Genomic DNA, 25401 nt, shown 5'->3' on the forward strand with positions numbered 1-25401 from the left:
CCTGGAGAACGGAAAGGCTATCCACTCCAGACTTTTGCCTGGAGAATTCCATAGACAGAGGAGCCTGGCAGGCTACACTTTCATTTTTGAGCTTCCCAGGTGGTGCTCGGAGAAGACAATGGCACCCCACTCCAGTACTCTTGCCTGGAAAATCCCATGGACAGAGGAGCCTGGTAGGCTGCAGTCCATGGGGTCGCTAGGAGTCAGACACGACTGAGCGACTTCACTTTCACTTTTCACTTTCATGCATTGGAGAAGGAAATGGCAACCCACTCCAGTGTTCTTGCCTGGAGAATCCCAGGGACGGAGGAGCTGCCTTCTCTGGGGTCACACAGAGTTGGACACGACTGAAGTGACTTAGCAGCAGCAGCAGCAGCAGCAGGTGGCGCTAGTGGTAAAGAACCTGCCTGCCAATGCAAAAGATGTAAGAGACACAGGTTTGATCCCTGGGTCGGGAAGATCCCCTGGAGAAGGGCATGGCAACCCACTTCAGTATTCTTGCCTGGAGATTCCTATGGACAGAGGAACCTGGCAGGCTACAGTCCATGGGATTGCAAAGAGTTGGACACAACTGAAGCGACCTGGAACTCAGCACTTGCCTCTGTAGTTCTTTAATCTAGTCAAGGAATCAGACCTTGAAATACTAACTGAAATGATAGCTATTTTATGTATTTCTTTTTTAGCATGCATTCGTAGAGTCCTACTATGCAGGTGGCACATTTTTAGGTGCTAGACAAGCAGGTCTTTAGTTATTAGCACCATCATCTTACATTAATGGGATTATATTTCCCCTTTAGTTCATTCTTCCAGATCTTGTTATTTTAATGAGTTTATTCTCTGGATAATTAATGCATTGAATGTAATCATTCTGCATAGAAATTCTAAGATATTATGAAAGACCATATTAAATATTTAAAAAGAATCAATATGTACTATGACTAGAACATTTTATGATTCTTTCATCAGATAAAGTTATGATGAAATGAAATGAATTTATTTTGACCTGACTTTCTATTAGTAACATGGTAGTATTTGAAAGTGAATTAATTGTGAGAGGAGCAGGGCTAGAGGCAAGGAGACCAGTTTGGAAGTGTTCTAGCAGTTCAAGTAACAAATAATGGTGACCCAGACCAAGGTGTTAGCGGGGTAGAGAGAAATGAATGTGTTTGAGGTACAGAATTCAATGTTGAATATGGGACTTAGGGAATGACTGGGCATGATGCTGAAGAAGAGTGAGAATGAAGAATTGTCCCCAAGTTGTTTAAGTGACTGGTGTATGGAAGTACTGTTTACTGATAGGAAGCAAAGAAGAGGCAATGATTTGAGGAGAAATTGACAAAAATGTTTAAAGAACTTTTTTGAAAAATAGACATGAGGATAATCATAAATGCTTTGATAAGGATGAATATGCAGAGAGACATATCCTTCCAGATAGTTTAATCAAGGGCTTCCTTGGTGTCTCAGATGGTAAAGAATCTGCCTACAATGCGGGAGACCTGGGTTCAATCCCTGGGTCAGGAAGATCCCCTGGAGAAGGGAATGGCTACGCACTCCAGTATTCTTGCCAGGAGAATTCCATGGACAGAGGAGCATGGTGGGCTATAGTCCATGGGGTTGCAAAGAGCCAGACAGTAGGATTGTGGTGCTAGAATAGACTGATATATAGAATAATTAGAAAACCCACAAACAGATTCAATTATATAAGCATATATATGGTTCAAATATGTGGTTGAGCATGTAAACAGGGATACATGCACAATAATGCTCCCTTAAAAGAAAAACATTAAAATTTCAGTATGGTAAGATTGACTGAGTTATGATCATGCGTATACTGGGACTTAAATTCATTATGTAGTCATATACTTGTCCTTGAAACTTGTTCAGAATACATTAGTAAAGGAAAATATCAAATCAGAAAACATTACATACATTTGTGTATATATATAATATCTTTATGTAAATTTTACAGAAAATCTCTTGGACCTTTATCCTACTTGGGTGGGAAAACGCAATGCCCTCCTTTCTTTTCTTAATAACAAAACATCTGGGAAATGTTTAAAAGTCTGTTGTCAGGAGAATGTGTAAATGAATGTGTGGTAATACTCACTTATATAGATACATTTTCACAACAATGCAGGGAATTATAAACACAAAGTTCAGAACAAGATTTAACCCCAGTTGCCGAGGGAAGGGGTGGGAATAGAAAGGAGAACATAGGATGGGAGGGGCAGGTCTCAGTGGTCATGTTCTATCTTTTAAACATGGACACATGTGAATTTATTCTATCATTTTATAATGTCATATATCCTCTTTCAAGAGATACTTGTCAGGTATTCTGTTGAATACCCTGCTTCTTTTTGGCAATATGAAATATTTGGTTACAAAAGTCCAGCTTTGCTAAAACTATCTCCTTCCCATGGGGCTCTCACTCTCCATAAGGAGGCCATGTGTGTACTACAGACTTCTATGCCAATGAGAAATAATGACACTCCCTTAGGAAGATGAAGAGGGTATACTTCATTATTGTTTAAAATAGTTTGTCTTTCCTTTACACACACCCACATGTCCACACACATGGAAGCCATCTGGGAGAATATACACCAAAATGTTACTATTAGTTATTTGAGCCTGCTGGTTTTCATGTGATATTTTTTCCATTTCTTTATATTTTTAATATTTCTTTAATAAATGTATATTTAACTTACTAACTCATCCTGTGTGGTTAAATTTCAAAGTTGTTTTCAAGACTTTTAAAATCCTCGTAATTCTTTATAAAGTCCAGCCTAACCAAATCCATGAAAAATAGATTGTTTGGATTAATTTAATTTTGAGATGAACTAGGGTTTAAGCTGGGGCTTTCCTGGTGGTTCAATGGTAAAAATCCATCTGTCAATGTAGAAGATGCAGGTTCAATCCCTAGTCAGGAAGATCCTTTGGAGAAGGAAATGGCAACCCATTCCAGTATTCTTGCCTGGAAAATCCCATGGACAGAGAAGCCTGGTGGGCTACAGTCCAAGGGGTCGCAAAAGAGCTGAATATAATTTGGTGACTAAACAACAAGGTTTAAGCTAGAGACTTTCTTCATAGACTCATTACAATCTCATTGAATCTCACTTTTTTCACTTTTGATATTCAAAGCAGTAAACAATAATAAGGAAGACAGAGAAGTAAAGTAATTTACATCTTTAAAAAGCATTATCCTTTTTCTTTTCCTAACTGGTACTTAGACTTGTTTAAAATGATGTTCGAGACTGTTCAGCTGATCAATTAGTATTTACTGAAGACCCATTATGTGGCAGGAGTTATATTAGATTCTGGGGATAGAATGTGAATGAGAAAAATTCTAGCTCTCGTGGAGCTTACAGTCACCTGGTGTAGTCATTGTACAGTGTCTTTTATACATAATTTTATCAGTAACTAAGCATTTCCACTTATGAGGAGTTCATTGTATTGCTTTCTAGTGCTATCTTTTAGCTAATTATTTTATCAGTGCACATCTATTTTAGAAGATAAGCAATATTATTAATTCACAGAAAATTGTTTTTTGTGTTGATCTAAATTTGCCCTCCTTGACTGATAAACATTTTTCTTTATTCTGCCTCAAAGAACTTTAGAATAAATCTACCACAGCCTCTTATACCCTTTCCCACTCTGTGGGAAGCTTGTGAGGGATAGCCTTTCAAATATATTGAGATAACTATTACGCTGCTATACGACTTCTCTGGGATAGAACACTGCAGTTCCTTTCATCATTTCTTCTGTGACATGGTTTTTAAATCATATACCATCCTGATTGCTTTCCTCTGGATGCTTTCAACTTTGCCACCCTTTGTTGTTAGAAATAAATTACTCCCAATTTCCTGCTTTCAATAGAGTAGAGTGAACATAATTGACTCTTTGATGTGCGAGGGTCTGGTATGGTCTGAAAGCAATTACTCTGACCTTGAATACTTACTCTACTATACTGTAAGTGTCATTAAAGAAAAAAAATAGGAGCTTGTACTAAATCTTTACCAATCCTTGGATATATATTGGAAGCTTTTTTGAAAATGAGTTTATTTTTTCATTTGTTTCTTTCTTTTGATAATGAAGTATGGTTTATAAAGGTAATATATATCAAAAGTAAATCTGATTAATTGTTAAATTTATCATGCAGATAATCTGTTTTCCTTTTCTGGTAAACTACAAACTTTCTGAGCGCAAGGATTACGTCTTACTCATTTTTTAAACATTTCCAGAGATTAGCATAATTCTAAATGTATATGATAGATGCTCAATAAATATTTGCTGACCATTAATGCCTTGTATCGGAGAAGGCAATGGCACCCCACTCCAGTACTTTTGCCTGGAAAATCCCATGGACAGAGGAGCCTGGTGGGCTGCAGTCCATGGGGTCTCTAGAGTTGGACATGACTGAGTGACTTCACTTTCACTTTTCACTTTCATACATTGAAGAAGGAAATGGCAACCCACTGCAGTGTTCTTGCCTGGAGAATCCCAGGGATGGGGGAGCCTGGTGGGCTACAGTCCATGGGATCTCAAAGGTGGAGAACGACTGAGTGACAAACACACACATACACACTCTCTCTCACACACACAAATACACAATGCCTTGTACAATATTTAAAGATATTATAAGATGAAATAAATTCCAATTTTTAGAATATATTGAAGAATCAGCAATATAGAATAAGACCTTCAGTCAGTTTAGTTCAGTTGCTTAGTCGTGTCCAACTCTTTGTGACCCCATGAATCGCAGCATGCCAGGCCTCCCTGTCCATCACCAACTCCCAGAGTTCACTCAGACTCACGTCCATCGAGTCAGTGATGCCATCCAGCCATCTCATCCTCTGTCGTCTCCTTCTCTTCCTGCCCCCAATCCTTCCCAGCATCAGAGTCTTTTCCAATGAGTCAACTCTTCACATGAGGTGGCCAAAGTACTGGAGTTTCAGCATTAGCATCAGTCCTTCCAAAGAACACCCAGAGCTGATCTCTTTTAGGATGGACTGGTTGGATCTCCTTGCAGTCCAAGGGACTCTCAAGAGTCTTCGCCAACACCACAGTTCAAAAGCATCAATTCTTCGGTGTTCAGCCTTCTTCACAGTCCAACTCTCACATCCTAACCCGAAAAGAGTAACTTTAGTATATTAACAGTATTCACAAAGGAAGTGTGTTGGGTGGGAACACATTCACTTCTAAATGACTGAAAACCAGTTAGCAATGACTCGAACAAGAAGAAACTTTAATAATTGCTTAAGAAGCCTGAAGAAACTGGTCCTGAAACTATCTGAGCAACTCAATGATATTATCAAGGTCCCAGGCTTTTAAGAAATTCTGCTGTTGTCATTCTTGACCAGTTGTCTTTTTGAGGTAAGAGGCTTACTGCCTTATGGTTACAACTTGCCTATCCTTGCCCCAAACATCAAACCTGCACCCAGAGAGAGGAAACTGAGGATGGCCAAAACTCTGCAAAAGCCTCTTTGCATATCTTTTTTCTCTGGGGAAAGAATATTTTTAAAGAAGCCTCCCAGCAAATTTCCCTTTGTATCTAACAGGTCAAAAACTGAGTCATATGGCTATCTCTAGGAAGCAGGCAAAGGAGAAGAGTCTTGGGAATGACTGTTGATTAAACAACTGTTTATACCACAAGTAGAAAATACACATATTTTATAAAAAAAAAAGAGATCATGACTTGAAATCAAGAACTTTAGTGATAACTTCAGGGGAACCAAATTACAAGGACCTTTCTAAAAAGATCACTGGTATTATTGGGGTTACACAATTGCATAACTTATTCAAACAGATGAATCATCACCTCTCAATCACTTTTAGAAGAACTGACGAACCTTATTATCTTTTCTAGTTTTTATAAATTAAACAGGCTGTGTCTTTATCACAAAGCTATTTTTATTTTTTCTCCTTCCTTTCAGGAGTCCTATCCAAAGAAGAGGAATTACACTATGGAAATTGTACCATCTGCCTCTCTGGATACATTTCCTTCAGAAAATGAGAATTTTCTATGTGATCTCATGGACACAGCAGTTACAAAGAAGCCTTGCTCCTTAGAAATTGCAAGGGCCCCTTCTCCAAGAACTGGTAATGTTTCTTACTAACATGGACCAATTCAGTTTACATGCTTGTACATTTGAAGATGTATCATTAGTATTTTGATGTCCCACAATATTTTTAAAAATGAAAGGGCCCCGATATAGTCATAAGTATATATATATATTTTTTTGCATCTTGACGTGAGTCCAGGTAAGTTGGAGCAGTTTTTACGTGAATGCTCTTAATTTCTTGGCAAGAGCTCTCATGGAGCTGGTACTGCCATGGTGAAGACACTCTGAAACCTTTTAATAGTGAAAAACATTCTAGGTCAGATACAAAGCTTTGGGTCCTTCAGAGTCTCATAGCAAATTTGGTAGCAAGAATCTTTAAGTATAGTTTCTTGCATCCTGTCTGCTTCCACGTTATCAAGTATACTCAGCTACTTTGTGTATTTTATTTCTTTTATGGTATTTTCAGATCCATTACTTTATTTATTAGCATTATAAACTGGTGAACAAGATGAACAAATATGCCCATTTTACTGATGAGGAAATTGAAGCTAAGTGTCTTATTTAATATCAATACCCTGAGGGGCCTTTGCTTGAACATGAGTTTTTGTTTGTCATCACGCTTGCTTTCTATTCTTTTGCCTCTGCCTCTGAGTGAAGAATGCAAAGTAGTTACATGAAAGCTAATGGGAGAGGAGAGCTTCAAGTGGGTGGTCAGAATATTCAAGGTTGCAAGGAAATTGTAGAATTTCTTAGGAGAGGCTTTGTTTATTTGTTTGTTTGACAACCCAGTTTCTGCCTGTCTTTGAAAAGTAAGTTTAAGAAATGATGTGATAAAACTAGATTTTTAAAAGCTAACTGTGAGATACTCAGAAATGCAGAAGAAGGAAAAGGGAGTGGAGAATACAGATTACCCTTTGAAGAGGATTAGGAAAAAAGCTAAAATGCTAACATGAGAAGAAAGTGGTATGAGGGAGAAATGGCTAGTTTATTTTAGGATAAGTAAGACTTGGTCAAGTTTAGAAGTTGGGGGAGTTTGCTGATGGAGAACGAGAGACTGAAGACAAGGAGTAAAAAGAAAAAACTGATGGATATAAATTAAGACTGAGGTAGTCTAAGAAAGCACAACAATTGCTTCTCTTAGAGAGAAGAAAAAATAAAGCATTATGAATACAGAGAAAGCCTGATATATGTATGTCCAGATGGGTTCAATTTCTGAGTAATGTAAGGGTTATTGACTGAAAAGAAGAGTTAAATGTTGAGAAGGGTTAAAGTAAAATTCAGAAATACTATTTTAAATGACTGGCTATGGAATTTTATAGAAGTGAACAAGTAGGTTTTTGAGAAGTACCGAGGTCATGCATGCATGTGTGCATGCCCAGTCAATGTCTGACTCTTTGCAACCTTGTGAACTGTAATCCACCAGGCTCCTCTGTCCATGGAGTTTCCCAAGCAAGAATACCGGAGTGGGTTACCATTTCCTTCTCCAGGGGATCTTTCTGACCCAGGGATCGAACCTGCATCTCTTACATCTGCTGAATTGGCAGGCAGATTCTTTACCACTGAGCCACCTGGGAAGCCCAGGGTGTTGTATGAATCATAAGCATGTGGAAGGAAGATTTTTGCATGAGGTCAGAGCATAATCATGAAAATAGTTAAGGTTTATTGAGCATTTACTGGTACTAGATACTATTATAAGTGCTTTATATACATTATTTCCTGTAATTCTTACAATGCTACAAGATAATAATACCATGATTCCCATCTTATAGAAGAGGAACATGAGGCAGGGAAATATTAGGTAACCTCCCAAGGTTACATGTTAACAATGGATGATTCTGGGACTTGAACTTGGGTTGTCCCCTTATACTCTTAAATGCTATGTTAATTACACTACTGCATTATATTAAGAGCTAAAATGGAATAGAAAGTGTGAACCAAGTAGTGAAATCCTCAAGAAATGTGGAGTTATGCCTGGAAATCCACATATGGTAACCATAAAGTCAGGAAAAGTATGTTATAATAGGGTAGCATAATCTTCAGATGAGCAGATTAGATGAAGGTAGAATAGTGGGTGATTCAGAAGCAGTCATGGAGAGTGAAGACAATGCTGAGAGATGATAAGAATGAAACTCGAAAAGAATGAAAAATCATCTGTAGGAGAGGTCATAGGGGAAAATAGTGGGGAAATCAGGAGTAAAGTTCAGTTAATGTAGAAATATATATATATATATACACACACACACACATATGAATTTCATATATATATATATGAAAATTTAAAAGAGCTTTAATTAGGGAATAGAGGTAGAGTGTTAAGTTAGGGGTGGTGGAAGCAGGAATGAAAGCATTATTTATTCATTAAATAATAGAAAACTAGTCGACTTCCTTCACTTGCCAGGCACTTTGCTGCATGCTGAGGAGGAGACAGGGATGAAAAAGAAATGGACCCAGGTTTTAAAACTAATTAGGCTCAGAACAATTTTCCTGCTGAAAAAGAAAAAGAAAAAAATAAAAAACAGCATGCTGGATAAAAATACAGAAAAGGAAGACTTAAAAGCATCAAAAAGGCAACATTAAAATTATGTAAAGTAAATGACATTTAAATAAGGAACATCTTTTTATCAGTATACTCCTGCTAAGTCGCTTCAGTCATGTCCGACTCTGTGCGACCCCATACACAGCAACCCACCAGGCTCCCCCATCCCTGGTATTCTCCAGGCAAGAACACTGGAGTGGGTTGCCATTTCCTTCTCCAATGCATGAAAGTGAAAAGTGAAAGTGAAGTCGCTCAGTCATGTCCGACTCTTCGAGACCCCATGGACTGCAGCCTACCAGGCTCCTCGGTCCATGGGATTTTCCAGGCAAGAGTACTTGAGTGGGTTGCCATTGCTTTCTCCGACATACTAGTAAGAGATAATCGGGCCAATACATTGGTGAAGGTGGGAAGCCAGTGGAGCATTAAAGTCACTTTTGTCCTGAGAGAATTTGCTGAACCTGCTGTTAAACTTCGGTCCTCAAGTCCTCTATAGGTTTGTGTACAGAAAGCAAATCTCTGTGTATGCTCAGCATGTGAACTCTAATAGGAAATCCTTCCTCCATAGACCTAGAGCTACAAGGCTACACTCTCACAGTAATCAGAAATAATTCTGTCTCATAACATTCATTCTAAGGAGACTGCAAGATCTGCTAAGATGATTTGTTATGAGCAGAACAAGGAGAAAAATTCCTGAGGTGTTATAATCATGAGCTGGTCCTTACACAGATTTTCGCCCAAAACATATCATCCATATAGTCTGCAAAATATCAATCCATGAATTTAATTTATGGTAATACCCCCAGTCATCAAGCAGAAGCAAAAGTAAACCATCTAGAGAGGAATGTAAATTATCTCTCTCAGTTCATTTGTGTACATTATCTCTCTCAGTTGTTGTCTGATTCTTTGTGACCCCATGGACGGCCAGGCTTCCCTGTCCATCACCAACTCTTGGAGCTTACTCAAACTCATGCCCATTGAGTTGGTGATGCCATCCAACCATCTCATCCTCTACTATCCCCTTCTCCTCCTGCCTTCAATCTTTCCTAGCATCAGGGATCTTTTCAAATGAGTCAGTTCTTCACATCAGTTGGCCAAAGTATTGGAATTTCAGCTTCAGCATCAGTCCTTCCAATGAGTATTCAGGACTGATTTCCTTTAGGTTTGACTGATTTGATCTTCTTGCAGTCCAAGGGACTCTCAAGAGTCTTCTCCAATACCACAGTTCAAACGCATTAATTCTGTGGTGCTCAGCTTTCTTTATGGTCCAACTCTCACATCCATACATGACTACTGGACTGCTGAATTATCTCTGTAGGCCCTAAGTAACTCCTATAAATACTTTTCTGATTAAAATGATCAGTTTGCAATCATTATGCCTAGAAGAAAAAGACCCCCAATCAGATATCAACAGAAATAAGGAAGAACAAATACACACCTGAAAAGACTTCAGATATTGGAATTATTAGATACAAACTATGAAATAACCATGTTATTATAGATAAGACATAAGGTTGAAAGTGTTTTGAGGAATAGAAACCATTAAAAAATGACCTAGCATATTTGAGAGGGAAAAACAAAACTTCTATAAATTAAAAAATACACAAAGAAAAACAACCCCAAATTTAAACCTCAGTGAATGAGTGGAACAGCGGATTAAACTCAGTTGAGGAGAGATTTAGTGAGCTGGAAATTAAGTCAGAAGGATTTTTCAGAATTTTGAATAGAGGTACAAAATGATAAGAAAATATACATGTGAAAGAGAAGCTAAGACACTTAGAAGATACACCAAGAAATTCTGACTTGTCTGACCAAAGGGGAGGAGAGAGAATGGGGCAAAAGCAGTATATTCAAAGAGCCAATTTTCCAAAAAGGCACAGACTTGCCCTATATTTACAAGGAAGCAGACAAGTGAGTAGTTAATTTCAACAGAGTATTATAAGTGCTAAGATAATACTACACTGAAAGTGCTTTGGAAGCTGAAAAGAGGAACACAACACCACCTGGGTGCTTGAGGAAGATTCATAAAGGAAATGGTGTCCGTGTCAGTTATCTATTGCTATGCAATAAGCCACCCAAAGCCTACTGAGCTAGTGGAATATCAGTAATTTATTTTGTTCAAAATCTGCAAGTTTTGCAGAGTTCATTTGACAGGACAGCTTGTCTGTGCCAGATGATATGAGCTGGGGTGGCACAACAGGGAGAAAGAGGACTCACTTTCAAAATAGGTCACTTACATGGCTGGCAAGTTGGCAATGGCTGAGAACTGGGCTAATGCTATGGGCTGTTGGTCTTGTTTATTCTTCATGGACTGCTTGGGTTTTCCTTTGACAAACTGACTGGATTCTGAGAGTGGGCATTCCAAAAGAACCACGTGGAAGTTGTATCATTTTATTACTTAGCCTTAGAAGTTCCCATTATCACTTATACTATAGTCCCAAGTCCTGTCACTTCATGGCAAATAGATGGGGAAACAATGAAAACAGTGAGAGATTTTATCTTTTTGGGCTCCAAAATCACTTCAGATGGTGACTGCAGCCATGAAATTAAAAGATGCTTGCTCCTTGGAAGAAAAGCTATGACCAACCTAGAAAGCATATTTAAAAGCAGAGACATTACTTTGCCAACAAAGGTCCATCTAGTCAAAGCTATGGTTTTTCTAGTACTCATGTATGGATGTGAGAGCTGGACTATAAAGAAAGCTGAGCACTGACAAATTGATGCTTTTAAACTGTGGTGTTGGAGAAGACTCTTGAGAGTACCTTAGACTGCAAGGAGATCAAACCAGTCAAACCTAAAGAAAATTAGTCCTGAATACTCATTAGAAGGACTGATGCTGAAGCTGAAACCCAACACTTTGGCCACCTGATGTGAAGAACTGACTCATTTGAAAAGATCCCTGATGCTGGGAAAGATTGAAGGTGGGAGGAGAAGGGGTCAACAGATGGTTGGATGGCATCACTGACTTGATGGACATGAGTTTGAGTAAGCTCTGGTAGTTGTTGATGGTCCTGGAAGCCTGACGTGTTGCAGTTCACGGTGTGGCAAAGAGTCAGACCTGACTGAGTGACTGAACTGAACTGATAGTCCCAAGTCTACCAGATTCAAGGGGAGAGAATATGAATCCTACTTCTTGATGGAAGGAGTGTCAAAGTCACTCTGTAATAAGAGAATATAGGATGGAAGATACTTTTGCTGTCCTTTTTAGAAAATAAGATCTGCCACAGTCTTCCCTCTAGTCACTATGATTTGTATCCTTTTCCTGGATGCCCAAACATCAGCCCTTGACTGCATGAACTCCTGGTCTAGGTTTAGGTATGTATGGGTCTTCCTGGTGCAGTTCTTACAGTATGGGTCCTTAACAACCTTTTCTCTTGGCAGTGATGACCTAGGAACTAAACAGACAAATTACCAGTCTCCTCTCCTACACACCCAACATTTAAGACGGGGAAAGGTGTAGGAAAACCACAACTGACACTCCCATTCAAACACAGGGAAAATAGGCCACACAGACATCTCTAGTTTGTGGCAATTCTGAAGGTAATCAAGCACAGTTCCTTGATTAAGCCTAGTGCAATGAAGTAGTGATTGTTTTCTGTGTCTCTTGGTTCTACCTTCTGAGTCATTCTTCCTTTTCCATAAAAAGTAACCCATGTTTAAATTCGGGTATCTTTCTCACTTGCTTACTGTCTATAAAAAATTAGGGGCCAAATTTTGGTTTATATTATCTTTCTCCTTCTAGTTCAAATTGAAATACTTTCCTTTAAAACTCTGTGGACTTTGTGTGTTTCAATTTGTACTCCATTAAATTAGGCAAAAGCTTATAGTCCAGAGAAGATTTTCTCTGCCTTGTGCTCCTTATGAGAGTTTTATGAAACAATGTCCTTGAGGTTCTTAGAAACCCTATTATTGAACAGGGAGGATGTATGAGGCTTTTTTTTTAATATAAATTTATTTATTTTAATTGGAGGTTAATTACTTTACAATATTGTATTGGTTTTGCCATACATCAACATGCTTTCTTTAAATCCTTAGAGGGTCATTGTTAGCTTGAAGTTTCTATGCAGCACTACAGCATATTACTATGGTATAGTTCTTACATGGTATACTGTGTAAGAAGCTGCGTTACTTCTTATAACCTTCCCCTTTATGGAAAAGTGTTACTGAAATCACATCATAAGAAGATATTCTTACAGATACTTTTGGAAAATATAAACTTCAACAATGCCTGAGTTGTTTGTTGTTTCTTAAGTGGGATACGTGGAGAAGGCAATGGCACCCCACTCTAGTACTCTTGCCTGGAAAATCCCATGGACGGAGGAGCCTGGTAGGCTGCAGTCCATGGGGTCGCTAGGAGTCGGACACGACTGAGCGACTTCACTTTCACTTTTCACTTTCATGCATTGGGGAAGGAAATGGCAACCCACTCCAGTGTTCTTGCCTGGAGAATCCCAGGGACGGGGGAGCCTGGTGGGCTGCCGTCTATGGGGTCTCACAGAGTTGGACACGACTGAAGCGACTTAGCAGCAGCAGCAGCAGCAAGTGGGATACGAGTTCATTTGCTTAGGTATATAATTTTCCCCAATTGCATTCAATCATCAGTATGAAAGAAAACAGTTTGCTCAACTGACCCATTAATTTATAAAGATTGATGGTCCTTGCACTTTGGGCTGTAATTGTGAATTCTAGGGATAAGAAAGTCCAGAGTTTAAATTGGATTTTTTTTTTTTTTTGTTATATATAATGGATGAATATTACAGCTAGAGCAATTTCTGTTCCAGTTCTAGGTGGAACCTTAACAAGTGAACCCCACAAAACTTCCCTGCATAAACACCATAGCAGGTAGAAGGGAGTGCCAACATAACTGTAATCTGGCTGGATGAGGAGACAGTTCAAGTCTTTTTCGTCTGTTGATTCCATTAAGATGTACTTTAGGTTTTGCCTGGATCTAATTGCTTCCAAGTCTCTCATTCTGCTGTACCTAGCTTCTCCTTTTCTTCTCAGGATGAACTGAGTTCACGAACTTGGGGGAAGTTACTGGACTGTCTTGGTGTTACTGATGTTTTCCCTTTGTTACGAAGTCCTTTATTAACTGAAGGTAACACTTGTAGAAGAGGAGACCTTTCTTGAAGCGCATGAGTCTTTTAGAGGCCTTCATATTAAACCGTACCCTTCAGTGCCTTACTCAGTAAACCTTCATTGAGTGCCTCTGGTGTTCTAGGTCTTGTGCTGCATGTTGCAGAAGTAGAGTGAAAGGTACAAGTTCTGATAGGTAGGAACTTAGAGGGTATTAAAATTAAGAGTAATAAGTTCAATGATAGAAGTGAGCATAAGGTGCTCCAGGAGAGTAGAACAGGAGGGAGTGAGTGAAGGCTTCCTGGAGGATCTGGTGCCTTATTTGAGCCTCAAAGAAGGAAGAGTTAGATGAATACATGGGAAATATATGGCTGTTTAGGTCAGGGGATAGTGTGTGCCAAGATCCAGATGTGTGGAAGAACACACTGCATTCACACTATGCCTAATTTAGCCTGGTTAGAACATAGAATGAGACTAGAGGAAAATGCATAAAAAACAAGAAGTGACATGCTGAAGTTTGAATTTCACTTGGCAGCAGAGTCAAACCACTGACAGACTTTAAGGAGGGACAAGGCATGATGAGTCTTTGTGTTTTAGAATGATCTCTCTGGAAGCAATATGGGGAGATTGATTGTGCAGATATGTGACTAGAAGCAGGAGGACTAATTAGGAGGTCAACACTCAGTCTCAGCGTAAAATAATTATGGCCAGGACAAAGGCAATGTTAATGAAGAGGGGGCAGGAGGAAGAAAGCTGAGGGGTCTGTAGGAGTGAAGCTCATACCTTATCCCCTTGGGATTCTGCCATTTGGAAAAGAGTAGGCAAGGGAACTGAGGAGTTATATCTTAGGGAATGTATTCTACAGTTTTTGGTTAACTGTGCTGGATAACTTGGCTCAGTTTCACAGACAAAATTAGGATTTCTGTACGCACAGGAAATGCATTCTGAAGCTTTTCCTGGAGAGAAAGAAAGAGAAAGGACTAGAGAGAGAAGAGAGAGAGTGGAAGGATGAACAGGTCTTTAGAGGGACTGTTATTAGTTGATTTGTGCCCCTTTTTCTCCCCCCTCCCAAGGGTATATTGGAACCCTTAGTACTCCTAGTATTCAGAATGTGACCTTATTTGGAGAAGCCGAGACAGAGTCTTTATACAGATAATCAGGTTAAAATGAAGTCTTTAGGTGGGCACTAATCCAACATGACTCATTAAAAAAGGGGGGACATAGAGATATGGAAAGAAGAAAGATAATGTGAAGAGACACAGGGAGAAGATGGTCATCTAGAAGCCAAGGAAAGAGGCCTGGAACAGAACTCTTCAGCAGGAACCAGTCCTGCCAATACCTTGATTTTGGACTTCCAGCCTCTAGAATTGTGAGAAAACATATTTCTGTTGTTTTTAATACTTTGTTAGTAGCAGCCCAAGTAAACAAATACAGGGACTGTAACTGAGGACACAAACTCAAGACCTAGATGGGAGGAGTGAGTTAGGATGCCGAGGCCTATGAGGACAAGTCGTGTGCCTGGCCGTGCTTAACTCAGAGGCTACAAAGCTTGAGTGTCTCGGTTGTAACTGGCAATGTCATTCGTTGGTATGGAAGATGTATTTTCTCAGAAAATCAGTTAAGTATGGATGTCAGTGTCCTTTCTGTGGTCACTTGTTAACAAATTTATTAACTAGATGATCTAGTACAAAACAGGTCTCATCTGACCATAGGAAAAATATTTTTATCGCACCAACTGGTTTAATTTAAATATGAAATCAACTTGCATTAAACAAAATTATATAATTCAACCAGAAAAGAAGGATTCTCTGCAAGAAGCATTTTACTCATGCCTCAGTGACTACAGATTTATATGGAATAAATAATATTGCTCTAGTACTAGGCTCATTAAATAAAGATTAACAGAAGTCCAGTCCTTGCTTGACAAATTTGCTAAGACTCATGTTTATTCAGTCAGTATTGAATCTATTTATTTCCCTTAATGCATAGAGCAAAGGGCCTTACATAATCGTAGTGGTGACTCAGTTACATAAATGAATGAATCATTAAATGAGTGAATGAATGAATGAATATTATCCTTAAAAGAAAGTGGCTATAATGGCAGGAAAATCCCTTATGAAATAGTCACATGCCATCAAAGATAATGTTTTCTTATCTGCCTTTCATTTAATTTTAACCTTCACAGGGGAATTTTTCCATTTTTCTGGTTACTAGGCAACCTGTTATTTTGAATCACTTAGTATAGGATTTGCTCGCTATGGATGCTCAATAAATCCATTTTGATTAATGAGCCATTTACAGCAACACCAGTGAGAACTGTTTCCAATCCTGTTGCAGGAGAATAGATGGTCTCTGATAAAAAGGACACAATCAATAGTCCCATGCCAGGATAGTGCGGGTCTCGGTTATCTTTATTCAATTTGCTAATGTGCTCACTGGAGTATGGTCAACCTGAAATGAAAATGTCATGTGGCGAATAATCTTCCATGCCTCACTACACCTCCCTCAGTATCCTGAAATGGGTTGTAGTGTGAGGGTGACTTATACCAAAATATTTTTTGAAATGGCGAACTTTTCTTAATTCTAATGCCAAATTTTTGAAACTAATGGAATTCAGAGTGGATCAAGACTAATGTTTATCTCTGCTAAGCAAGTAGGTAGTGTAAACATGAGTTCTGTGAGTATGTTTAACTCATTTAGGAGAGCAAACTGTTTTTAAGCCCCTTGGAAGCAATTCTTTAATGTACAAATACTGGCTTTGCTGATAAGAACCACTTTTATCAAACAGCAATTATTTATTTGGCATTTGCTCTGTGCTCAGTGATGTCTTAGCCATTTATCAAGGCAGGTCTCTCCATGGTAAATATGTAATCCAGTGTTAGGTTATAGAGGGGCGAAGAGAGGGAACTAGGGCAGCAGTACCTGCCATGAAATCCTGGTAAAGTAGCTCTTTCATCCATAAGGACAGTTTACTAATTTGAATGGGATCAAATTGGTGGAAACTTGTTATACTTGGAAAACGACAACCTAAACAAAAGGAAAATTATCCTTTTTTTCCTCAAATCAATTTTACTTGTTCTACATATGAATAACATGAACTATAGACTTATAAGATCTCTAACAATACAATGAACGCTCATTAAAGTGATTATATGGGGGATATGGGACTACCCTGGTGGATCAGTCGGTAAAGAATCTGCTTGTAATGAAGGAGATCCAGTTCGATCCTTGGGTCGGGAAGATCCCCTGGAAAAGGGCATATCAACCCACTCCAGTATTCCTGTCTGGAGAATCCCATGGACTGAGAAGCCTGAAGGGCTACAGTCTATAGGGTCAGAAAGAGTCAGACAAGACCGAGGCGACTGAGCACGCATGGGAGATATAAGCTTTTTATGTTGTCATGCATGGTGACGTGTGGAATAGGGATTCTCTAAAATGTCAGAATTATATAATAATGAATTAAACATTCATTAATTCATTAATTCATGCTCACCAAATTCAACCAGGCCCTCCACACTGCAGCATTGCACTCTTGGTGTGTTAGTCACTCAGTCGTGTCTGACTTTTTGCGACCCCCATGAACTGCAGCCCAGTATCGTACATACTCTCAGCAGATGGCCTCATATTTTAATTAACAAAGAATATGGGGACAACAAGGACCTACTAAATAGCACAGGGAAATACATTCAATATCTTGTAGTAGCCTATTATGGAAAAGAATATGGAAAAGAATATATATGTGTATATATATGTATGAATAACTGAATCACTTTGCTGTACACTTGAATCTAACACAACATTGCAAATCAACTACACTTAAAAAACTGGTTAAAAAAAGAAAACCAGAGTCATCAGGTGAAAGTTGTATGTCCTCCGCCAAGTCTACAACTGCCCCACACGCTTCTCTTGCCTGTTCCTCTTAAAATAGAGGGTATTTTTCTCCTCCTGTAGAAGATTAGTCTCAACCTCTATGCTCCCTGCATCTGCCTTCCAAAAAATATGACCGTTTCATTCATTCCTTCTCTCTCCTGTATTTTTAATTGTTTCTTTTTCCCCCTGGGTCAAGTAACATTTAAATGTTTGTCTTTTTCATTTGAAAAACAATAACAAACAAAACAACTAATAATGAAAGCAACAAATAAACAAGTAAAAAGTTACCTGATCCCATTGGACTCATTAGCTATTTTTCTCTCTATCCCCTTTACAATTTTAGTATGTTTATTTTCTTCCTCACCTTTCACTTCTCAATCCACCTCATCGGATTTCCAATCCTCATTGCTCTGGTGAAAGGTGCTTTCTAGGAGGCCAGTGCCTAATCCATTAGTACCCCTAGGGCTGATGAAAGTTTCTTTCTAAAGGTACCAATGACCTTGATGTCACAAAATCCAAAGGACATGTCTTGATCCTCACTGAACCTCTCAGCAGCATTTCACAGGTTAGTGACACCTCCATCTTGATATCTTTTCTTCCCTTTGCTGTCCAAAAAGATTTTCATCTTATTATGACAGCCAATGTTTTTCTGCAAGGTTCTAAAAGTTGGGAATTCCTCAAGGCTTGGACGAAGTCCTCCCTATTCTTTTTTACTTTTCTGTCTTCCTAAGTGATCTCATCCGTAGGATGGCTTCTGTTACAATCAACATGCTGAAAGAAAGTGAAAGTGTTAGTGTCTGACTCTTTGTGATCCCATGGACTGTAGCCTGCCAGGCTTCTCTGTCCATGAAATTCTCCAGGCAAGAATACTGGAGTGGATTGCCATTCCCTTCTCCAGGGAATCTTCCTGACCCAGGGATCGAACCCAGGTCGCCTGCACTGCAGGCAGATTATTTACCTCCTGAGCCACTAGGGAAGCCCTTCAATATGCTGAAGACTCCCCAAATTTTTTCTCTGGTCTAAAACACTTCTTTTAATTCTAGACTCATTCATCCACTCATCCATCCATCCATCTATTTAATACCTCCACTTATATGTCTCAAAAATACCTTGACCCCAAAATATCCAAAATTACATGTGTATTTTTCCCCCCAAACATGCTCTTCACGAAGTGTTCCTTCTCTTAGTAAATGACTTCACCATTCATCTGATTTCAGAAGCATTTGTGTCATTCTTTCCATGTCTATCTTCATTAACTTCCATATTCAATCAATCACTAGGTCTTGTGGTTTTTAACTGGAATAGGTGGTAAGGGGAAGGTAATTCTGTACTTACTATTGATCCCTAGCTACTCATCAAATGTCTCTCCTTCAATCACCAATCACTCTTCTGGATTATATTAGTAATAAAATATTATTTACCTATTTGCCTTCCTTGAATTTATCACAGGATAAATTCAATTTATCATTTATCATTTGCAACCAAATCTGAGTGCATCTTTCCTCTTTTAGTGACATGCCATTGGTCTTAGAAAGATGACCCAAAACCCCTAGTAAGGTTCTGCTGCTGCTGCTGCTGCTAAGTCGCTTCAGTTGTGTCCGACTCTGTGCGATCCCATAGACGGCAGCCCATGAGGCTCCCCCATCCCTGGGATTCTCCAGGCAAGAACACTGGAGTGGGTTGCCATTTCTTTCTCCAGTGCATGAGAGTGAAAAGTGAAAGTGAAGTCGCTCAGTCGTGTCCAACTCCTAGCGACCCCATGGACTGCAGCCTACCAGACTCCTCCATCCATGGGATTTTCTAGTACTGCAGTGGGGTGCCATTGCCTTCTCCGAGTAAGGTTCTAAAGGCCCTGAATAATGTCATATTTTCCTTTTCATTTCATCTTAGCCTAACGTCTCATAGTCTCTACCTTTCCAAATGACTCTGTTTAGTTTCTTTGTTTCTTTTAGTTCTTTCTACTTATGGGCCTTAATATGCCTGAAGCAAGTATATTTCTGCATCCCTTTTCCTTCTTCTCTCAAGTAAATAACTTTTATTATTCAGTGAAACCACCTTTGTGGGAACCCACACACACCTGTGCTCCAGACTAAGTATGTATACAGATGCCTCTGTTTTCTAATATTTTAGTACCTTCTAATTTTCCTTTAGGCTCCTTACTTTTGATTGGGATTATATGATTTTGGGAGATTACTTATTTTAATATATTTTAGTTTTCTGTCTTATAGAGCTCACAGTCTTACCTATCTGTTCCCCAAGTGCAACCATAGCTTCCAGCAAAATCACTGCCATATAAAAGACACTAAGCAAATATTAATGAAAAAGTAATACTAGCTAGTGCTATTGACTACTTACTTTATGCATATTAACTTATTTAACCTTAAGCTATTTGTGAAGTAAGTAGTTTTGTCACTACTATTTTGTAGAAAGGGAAACAAGTCATGGAAAAGCTTTGAACTTTTTAGAAAATGTCAGTGCTAGAATTTGCGTACAGGATATTTTACTCTGGAGATCATATTTTTTTTTTCTTTGGCCAAATCACACAGCATATGGGATCTTAGTTCCCTGACCAGGGATCTAACCCATGTCTCCTTCATCCCTGCACTGAGAGCACGAAGCAGTGGACAACCAGGGAAGTCCCTAGAGATCATAGTTCATGAATTAATTAATTAGTTTATTAATGAATAAATTAATGCAATTAATCAATAATGTGATTTTGAGATTTTTTTTTTGCAGAATAAATCTTGAATTTTTCCTTTCAAATAAGTAGATTTGGAAATTTGTTGACTGGTTTGTGATAGATCTACATTGTGTCCACCTCTGAAGTGGTACTTAGGAATGTTATAGTCAGTCAAAAATAAGTGGATGAATTGGAGACAAATCCAAAGTAAAAATAAGTGAGTGGTTAACTAATAATGATAAAAGGATAAAATCATCTGTAATAATTAAAAATAATGTTTTAAAATACCCAATTACTCAGGTTTTTATAATGGCACATAGTCGCCCCTCAATAAATATCTGTCGAATGAATGAATGTATATTTATCATATGATACAAATTTGGTTGCAAACTAATATGTATATGTGCATGAGGGAAAGAGACCAGAAAGACCATATTCACAGTACTATCTCTAGATACAATTATTAGAATTACATGTAATTTAAATTTTTTCATACTTTTTTGTATTGTCCAAATTTCTACAGTTAACACACATTTTTTAATGATTAGAAAATGAAAATTAACTTAGTCATCTAGAAACTTTAAGTAGCTCATGTCAAAGCAATTCACATCTATCTGCTGCTGCTGCTGCTAAGTCGCTTCAGTCGTGTCCGACTGTGCAACCCCGTAGACTGCAGCCCACCAGGCTCCCCCGTCCCTGGGATTCTCCAGGCAAGAACACTGGAGTGGGTTGCCATTTCCTTCTCCAATGCATGAAAGTGAAAAGTGAAAGTGAAGTTGCTCAGTCGTGTCCGACTCTTCGAGACCCCATGGACTGTAGCCTACCAGGCTCCTCCATCTATGGGATTTTCCAGGCAATAGTACTGGAGTGGGGTGCCATTGCCTTCTCCGTCACATCTATCTAGTTAATGTTAAATATATAGATGATTTCTGTCTTTGTAGAAAGTTGAATAAACTAAATAAGCTAATAAAAATTGATACTGTTTACAAAATACTGAAACTTCCCCTGCAATAACTCTTTAATCTGTTAAAGATTCAGGTTTTTAACTTATGTCTTAGCTCATATTCAGAATGTTTTGACAACTTATTGACCAAAGATATATTAATATGTCTTTTGTGACTTGAAGTTACTGACTGGAGACATTTCAATATTCACTTACATAACAGATCATCAGCCACAAGCATTAGTTTCTGCAAAAATCCCCTGGATTTTTAGGGTGTTTATTTAGATTATCTTGTTTGGTGGACTGGTTGAACACTTGACAAGAGTTATTTTCAATGTTCCTAAAAGAGGAAGTATTAGTATAGCTCATGGGAATTTACAGCTGTGCGATTTCAATCCATTCTAGTGATTAAGCTGTTATTTCATGAACTCCCTTATTAGTTTCATTCTGTTTAGCAGCTGCAACATACAGCATTAAATTGGAAATAACATTATACTGAAATAATAATCTTAAGGAAATTTTGTATAATGTTTTATATAATCTTATATTTAACATCTTTTATTCTCCCTACACTGTCTAGACATGTCAGATTCATCTACTGGCAAGCTCACTAATTCATTTTGTATTCTTTCCCATAGAGGTTGTATTATTAATGTAATATTACAATAAGACTACTAGTTCTCTCTTTACGTACTCCTACACTCTTGAGTAACATTAGCAAAATTAATTGACACCCAACTACAGTCACACTATACATTTAAAAGGAAACAATTTTGCATTAATATATTTTATGCTAGATTTTATTCAACATATTACATGTTACATTTGTATTAACAGATTACATTTGTGTCACAGATTGTTTTGTTTTTCTGTTGGTCTCTCAGAAGCAATTTATAAAAATGTAAAAGACATAAATAACTTATTGTTATGTATTACTTTTGGGTATTGACCAACTTGCTTTTAATAGTTAACAAAAAGCAGAAAATTAAAAGTAATTTTATTTAATTTCAGCGAAGAATTAATGTACCAAAAATGTCCAGATCTACATTTTCATCACATTTATCATCATATTTCCTATTGCAGTAGAGAAAACTACATCAAAACAGATAAGTAGTTTGTGGAAAGATGAGAATTCACTGTAATTGTCAGTGAATTCACAGCTCTGTCCCCAGTGCTCCAAAGCCTGTTTATAACTGTCTCTTTTCATAAGATGCGTTCATTTACTCGTTCATTCATTCCACAAGTATTTATTAAGGACTTACAGTTTTCCAGGTCTTTAAGTATATGAGACATGAAGAAAAAGTAAATATATAAGACATGAAATAATAGAAGAGGTCTTATCTAAAATACACTGCTAAGTCAAAGCTCAAAGCATTCTAGATACTTGGAGTCAAAAGGACTCAAATAGGCCATTATTGCATCCAGAGTTACTGCCAAACTTAGCCACATTCATTCTCTGTGGGAGACTCTATTCTTTCTTTATGCACAGAGCTCAGAGAAGAAACTGCAGGTGCCATTTAATCACATAGATTTTCTATGCTTTTAATTTCTATAGAACCATTCAATTCATTACCAAATAGTCATCTAGTGTCTCCTGTGTCTCTCACCTATGAATAGAGGAAATGAAATGAGTATAATGAAATTCAAAAACTGTGCCACAAACAAGAGCAGTGCACCAGCTAGAATTCCTTTCTGCAAAAAATTTAAAAGTACTAAGCAGACATTAAGTCACAGGCAAGTATGAGGACATTAGATCATCACATCAAGTGAAGCATACTTTGATTACTGTAACCTAGTTTGGAAAAAAAGTGATTTGTCTGAATTCTGAGATATAGTGACACAGAAATTTTTCTCAACGGATAAGCTCATTTTAAATATCTTTTAACTAATTGTTTCCCTTAGGAAAGCCTATTGGATTGGCATTACTTTTTAGTATAGTATCATAAAAAAATTTGAACATAGCTACTAATATAATGCTTATTTTTCTTCTAGTAGTTTTTAAAAACAAGTTTATGTTCATATCATAAATTAATTTATTTTAGTAATTTTGTGCAACATATGCAAAGTAAAAAGAATAAAATATTTTCCCTGAATCATACCTATCAAAGCAACTAATGTTATTCTGGTTTAGTCCCCTCTCCTCTTTTCTCTGAGAAGGAAATGGCAACCCATTCCACTATTCTTGCCAGGAGAATCCTGTGGACAGAGGAGCCTGGTGGGCTGCTGTCCATAGAGTCGCCCAGAGTTGGACATGACTGAAGCAACTTAGCATGCATTGGAGAAGGAAATGGCAACCCACTCCAGTATTCTTGCCTGGAGAATCCCAGGGACAGAGGAGCCTGGTGGGCTGCTGTCTATGGGGTCGTACAGGGCCGGACACAACTGAAGCGACTTAGCAGTAGCAGCAGCCTCTTTTGCTGTTTTGCACAGCTTTTCCGTAATAGAGAATGAAGAGTGGTATACACACACACACACATACACACACACAATATATATATATACACATTTGTATTATATTGATTTTTAAATCAATTATATGTTTTTCTGATGAAATATCATGACCTGTCAATTTGGCAAGATTTTCAGATTTATTTTAAAGTGACTCTTTCCCAGTTTTTCAATGCAATAAAACAGTGATAAGGGGTAAAAAAAATGAGAAAATTATCAATTTTGCTCTGTGAAAAGAGAGAAAATATCTCTCTTAATCAGATCAGAAACACAAAATAGAAAGTGAAACTAAATGGCAGACCAGCTGGTGACTGGGCCTGGAAATAGGCAAGATATAGGAGACTGAATCCTTCAGGGGAATGTTTTTCTTGCACAGCTGTGATATTAAGACTTGAAGATAACTTACAATTATCCCACCTCTAGATATTTATGTCATCACATAATCAGTTCTTGTGCGTGGACTGGACCCAGTGACTTGCTGCTAATGGAATCATGACAACAATAATGGGTGTCACTTCAGAGATCAGGTACAGAGCAGTTCTGGCTTCCATCTTCTCTTGCTCTCCAAACCTCATTCAGGTGAGACCACAGATCCCACTGATGCCTTAGCCAGTGAGAAACTAAAGCCCTCAGTCCAACAGTTCTCTGTTTTTCAGCCAAATCAGGTGAGACAGATTCCTGATGCCTTATTGCATATCTCTATATAGGGATAGTTATATATATATATATATATATAACTGACATATTTTCTTTTATTATTTTCATTTTATGCTTCTTATTAATTTTATTTTTTCTTTTTTTCATTTTTAAAAATTATTTTTATGATGTCATTGAGTTGCTAGTAATTTTCCCCCTTTGTTCATTTAGGATTTTCACTGTTCTTTATTACAACAATAAAGATTCCCTTCCCTTCCATAATCTCATGATCAAATATTTATTTTTCTAGCATCAGATGAAAACAAGATGCCAAATGTTTACTAAAACATTCAACTTCCCACAATGATAGCTGTTTTGCCCCATGTACTAGTTAGAATACAAACTGGACTGCTGTAACAGATATCAAAATAAATATGGCTTAGTTCAGTTCAGTTCAGTCGCTCAGTCATGTCCGACTCCTTTGTGACCCCTTGGACTGCAGCACGCCAGGCCTCCCTGTCTATCACCAGCTTCCAGAGCTTACTCAAATTCATGTCCATTGAGTCAGTGATAACATCCACCCATCTCATCTGCTGCTGTCATCCCCTTTTCCTCCTACCTTCAATCTTTCCCAGCATCAGGGTCTTTTCAAATGAGTTAGTTTTTCTCATCAGGTGGCCAAAGTATTGGAGTTTCAGCTTCAGCATCAGTCCTTCCAATGAATATTTTTTTCAGGACTGATTTCCTTTAGTATGGATTGGTTGGATCTCCTTGCAGTCCAAGGGACTCTCAAGAGTCTTCTCCAACACCACAGTTCAAAAGCATCAATTCTTCAGTGCTCAGCTTTCTTTATAGTCCCAACTCTCACATCCATACATGACTACTGGAAAAACCAAAGCTTTGACTAAATGGACCTTTGTTGTCAAAGTAATGCCTCTGCTTTTTAATATGCTGTCTAGTTTGGTCATAACTTTTCTTCCAAGGAGCAAGTCTTTTAATTTCATGGCTGCAGTCTCCATTTGCAGTGATTTTGGAGCCCCCCAAAATAAAGTCTGTACTTTGAAGTATTTCTTCCATTTCATATTCTAGGGCACTAATTAGGTTTTTAACAATAAGCCATCCTTACCTTCACATCATCTGAAATTTTTTGATCAGT

At 38.0% G+C, this 25401-nt stretch overlaps 1 protein-coding gene across 5 annotated transcripts in view; it reads left to right on the forward strand.

Annotated features, from left to right (window-relative positions):
- The window catches only part of ANKS1B (ankyrin repeat and sterile alpha motif domain containing 1B), a 1156394-nt gene that overhangs the window by 385830 nt on the left and 745163 nt on the right, over positions 1-25401 (forward strand). For all 5 annotated transcript variants that reach the window (XM_070370293.1, XM_070370295.1, XM_070370296.1 and 2 more), the window contains exon 10: positions 5931-6096. In XM_070370293.1, coding sequence (XP_070226394.1) covers positions 5931-6096 — 166 coding nt within the window. The remainder of the gene's footprint in view (positions 1-5930; positions 6097-25401) is intronic.

This window comes from Bos mutus, chromosome 5 (assembly GCF_027580195.1).
Source record: "Bos mutus isolate GX-2022 chromosome 5, NWIPB_WYAK_1.1, whole genome shotgun sequence".
NCBI lineage: Eukaryota > Metazoa > Chordata > Mammalia > Artiodactyla > Bovidae > Bos > Bos mutus.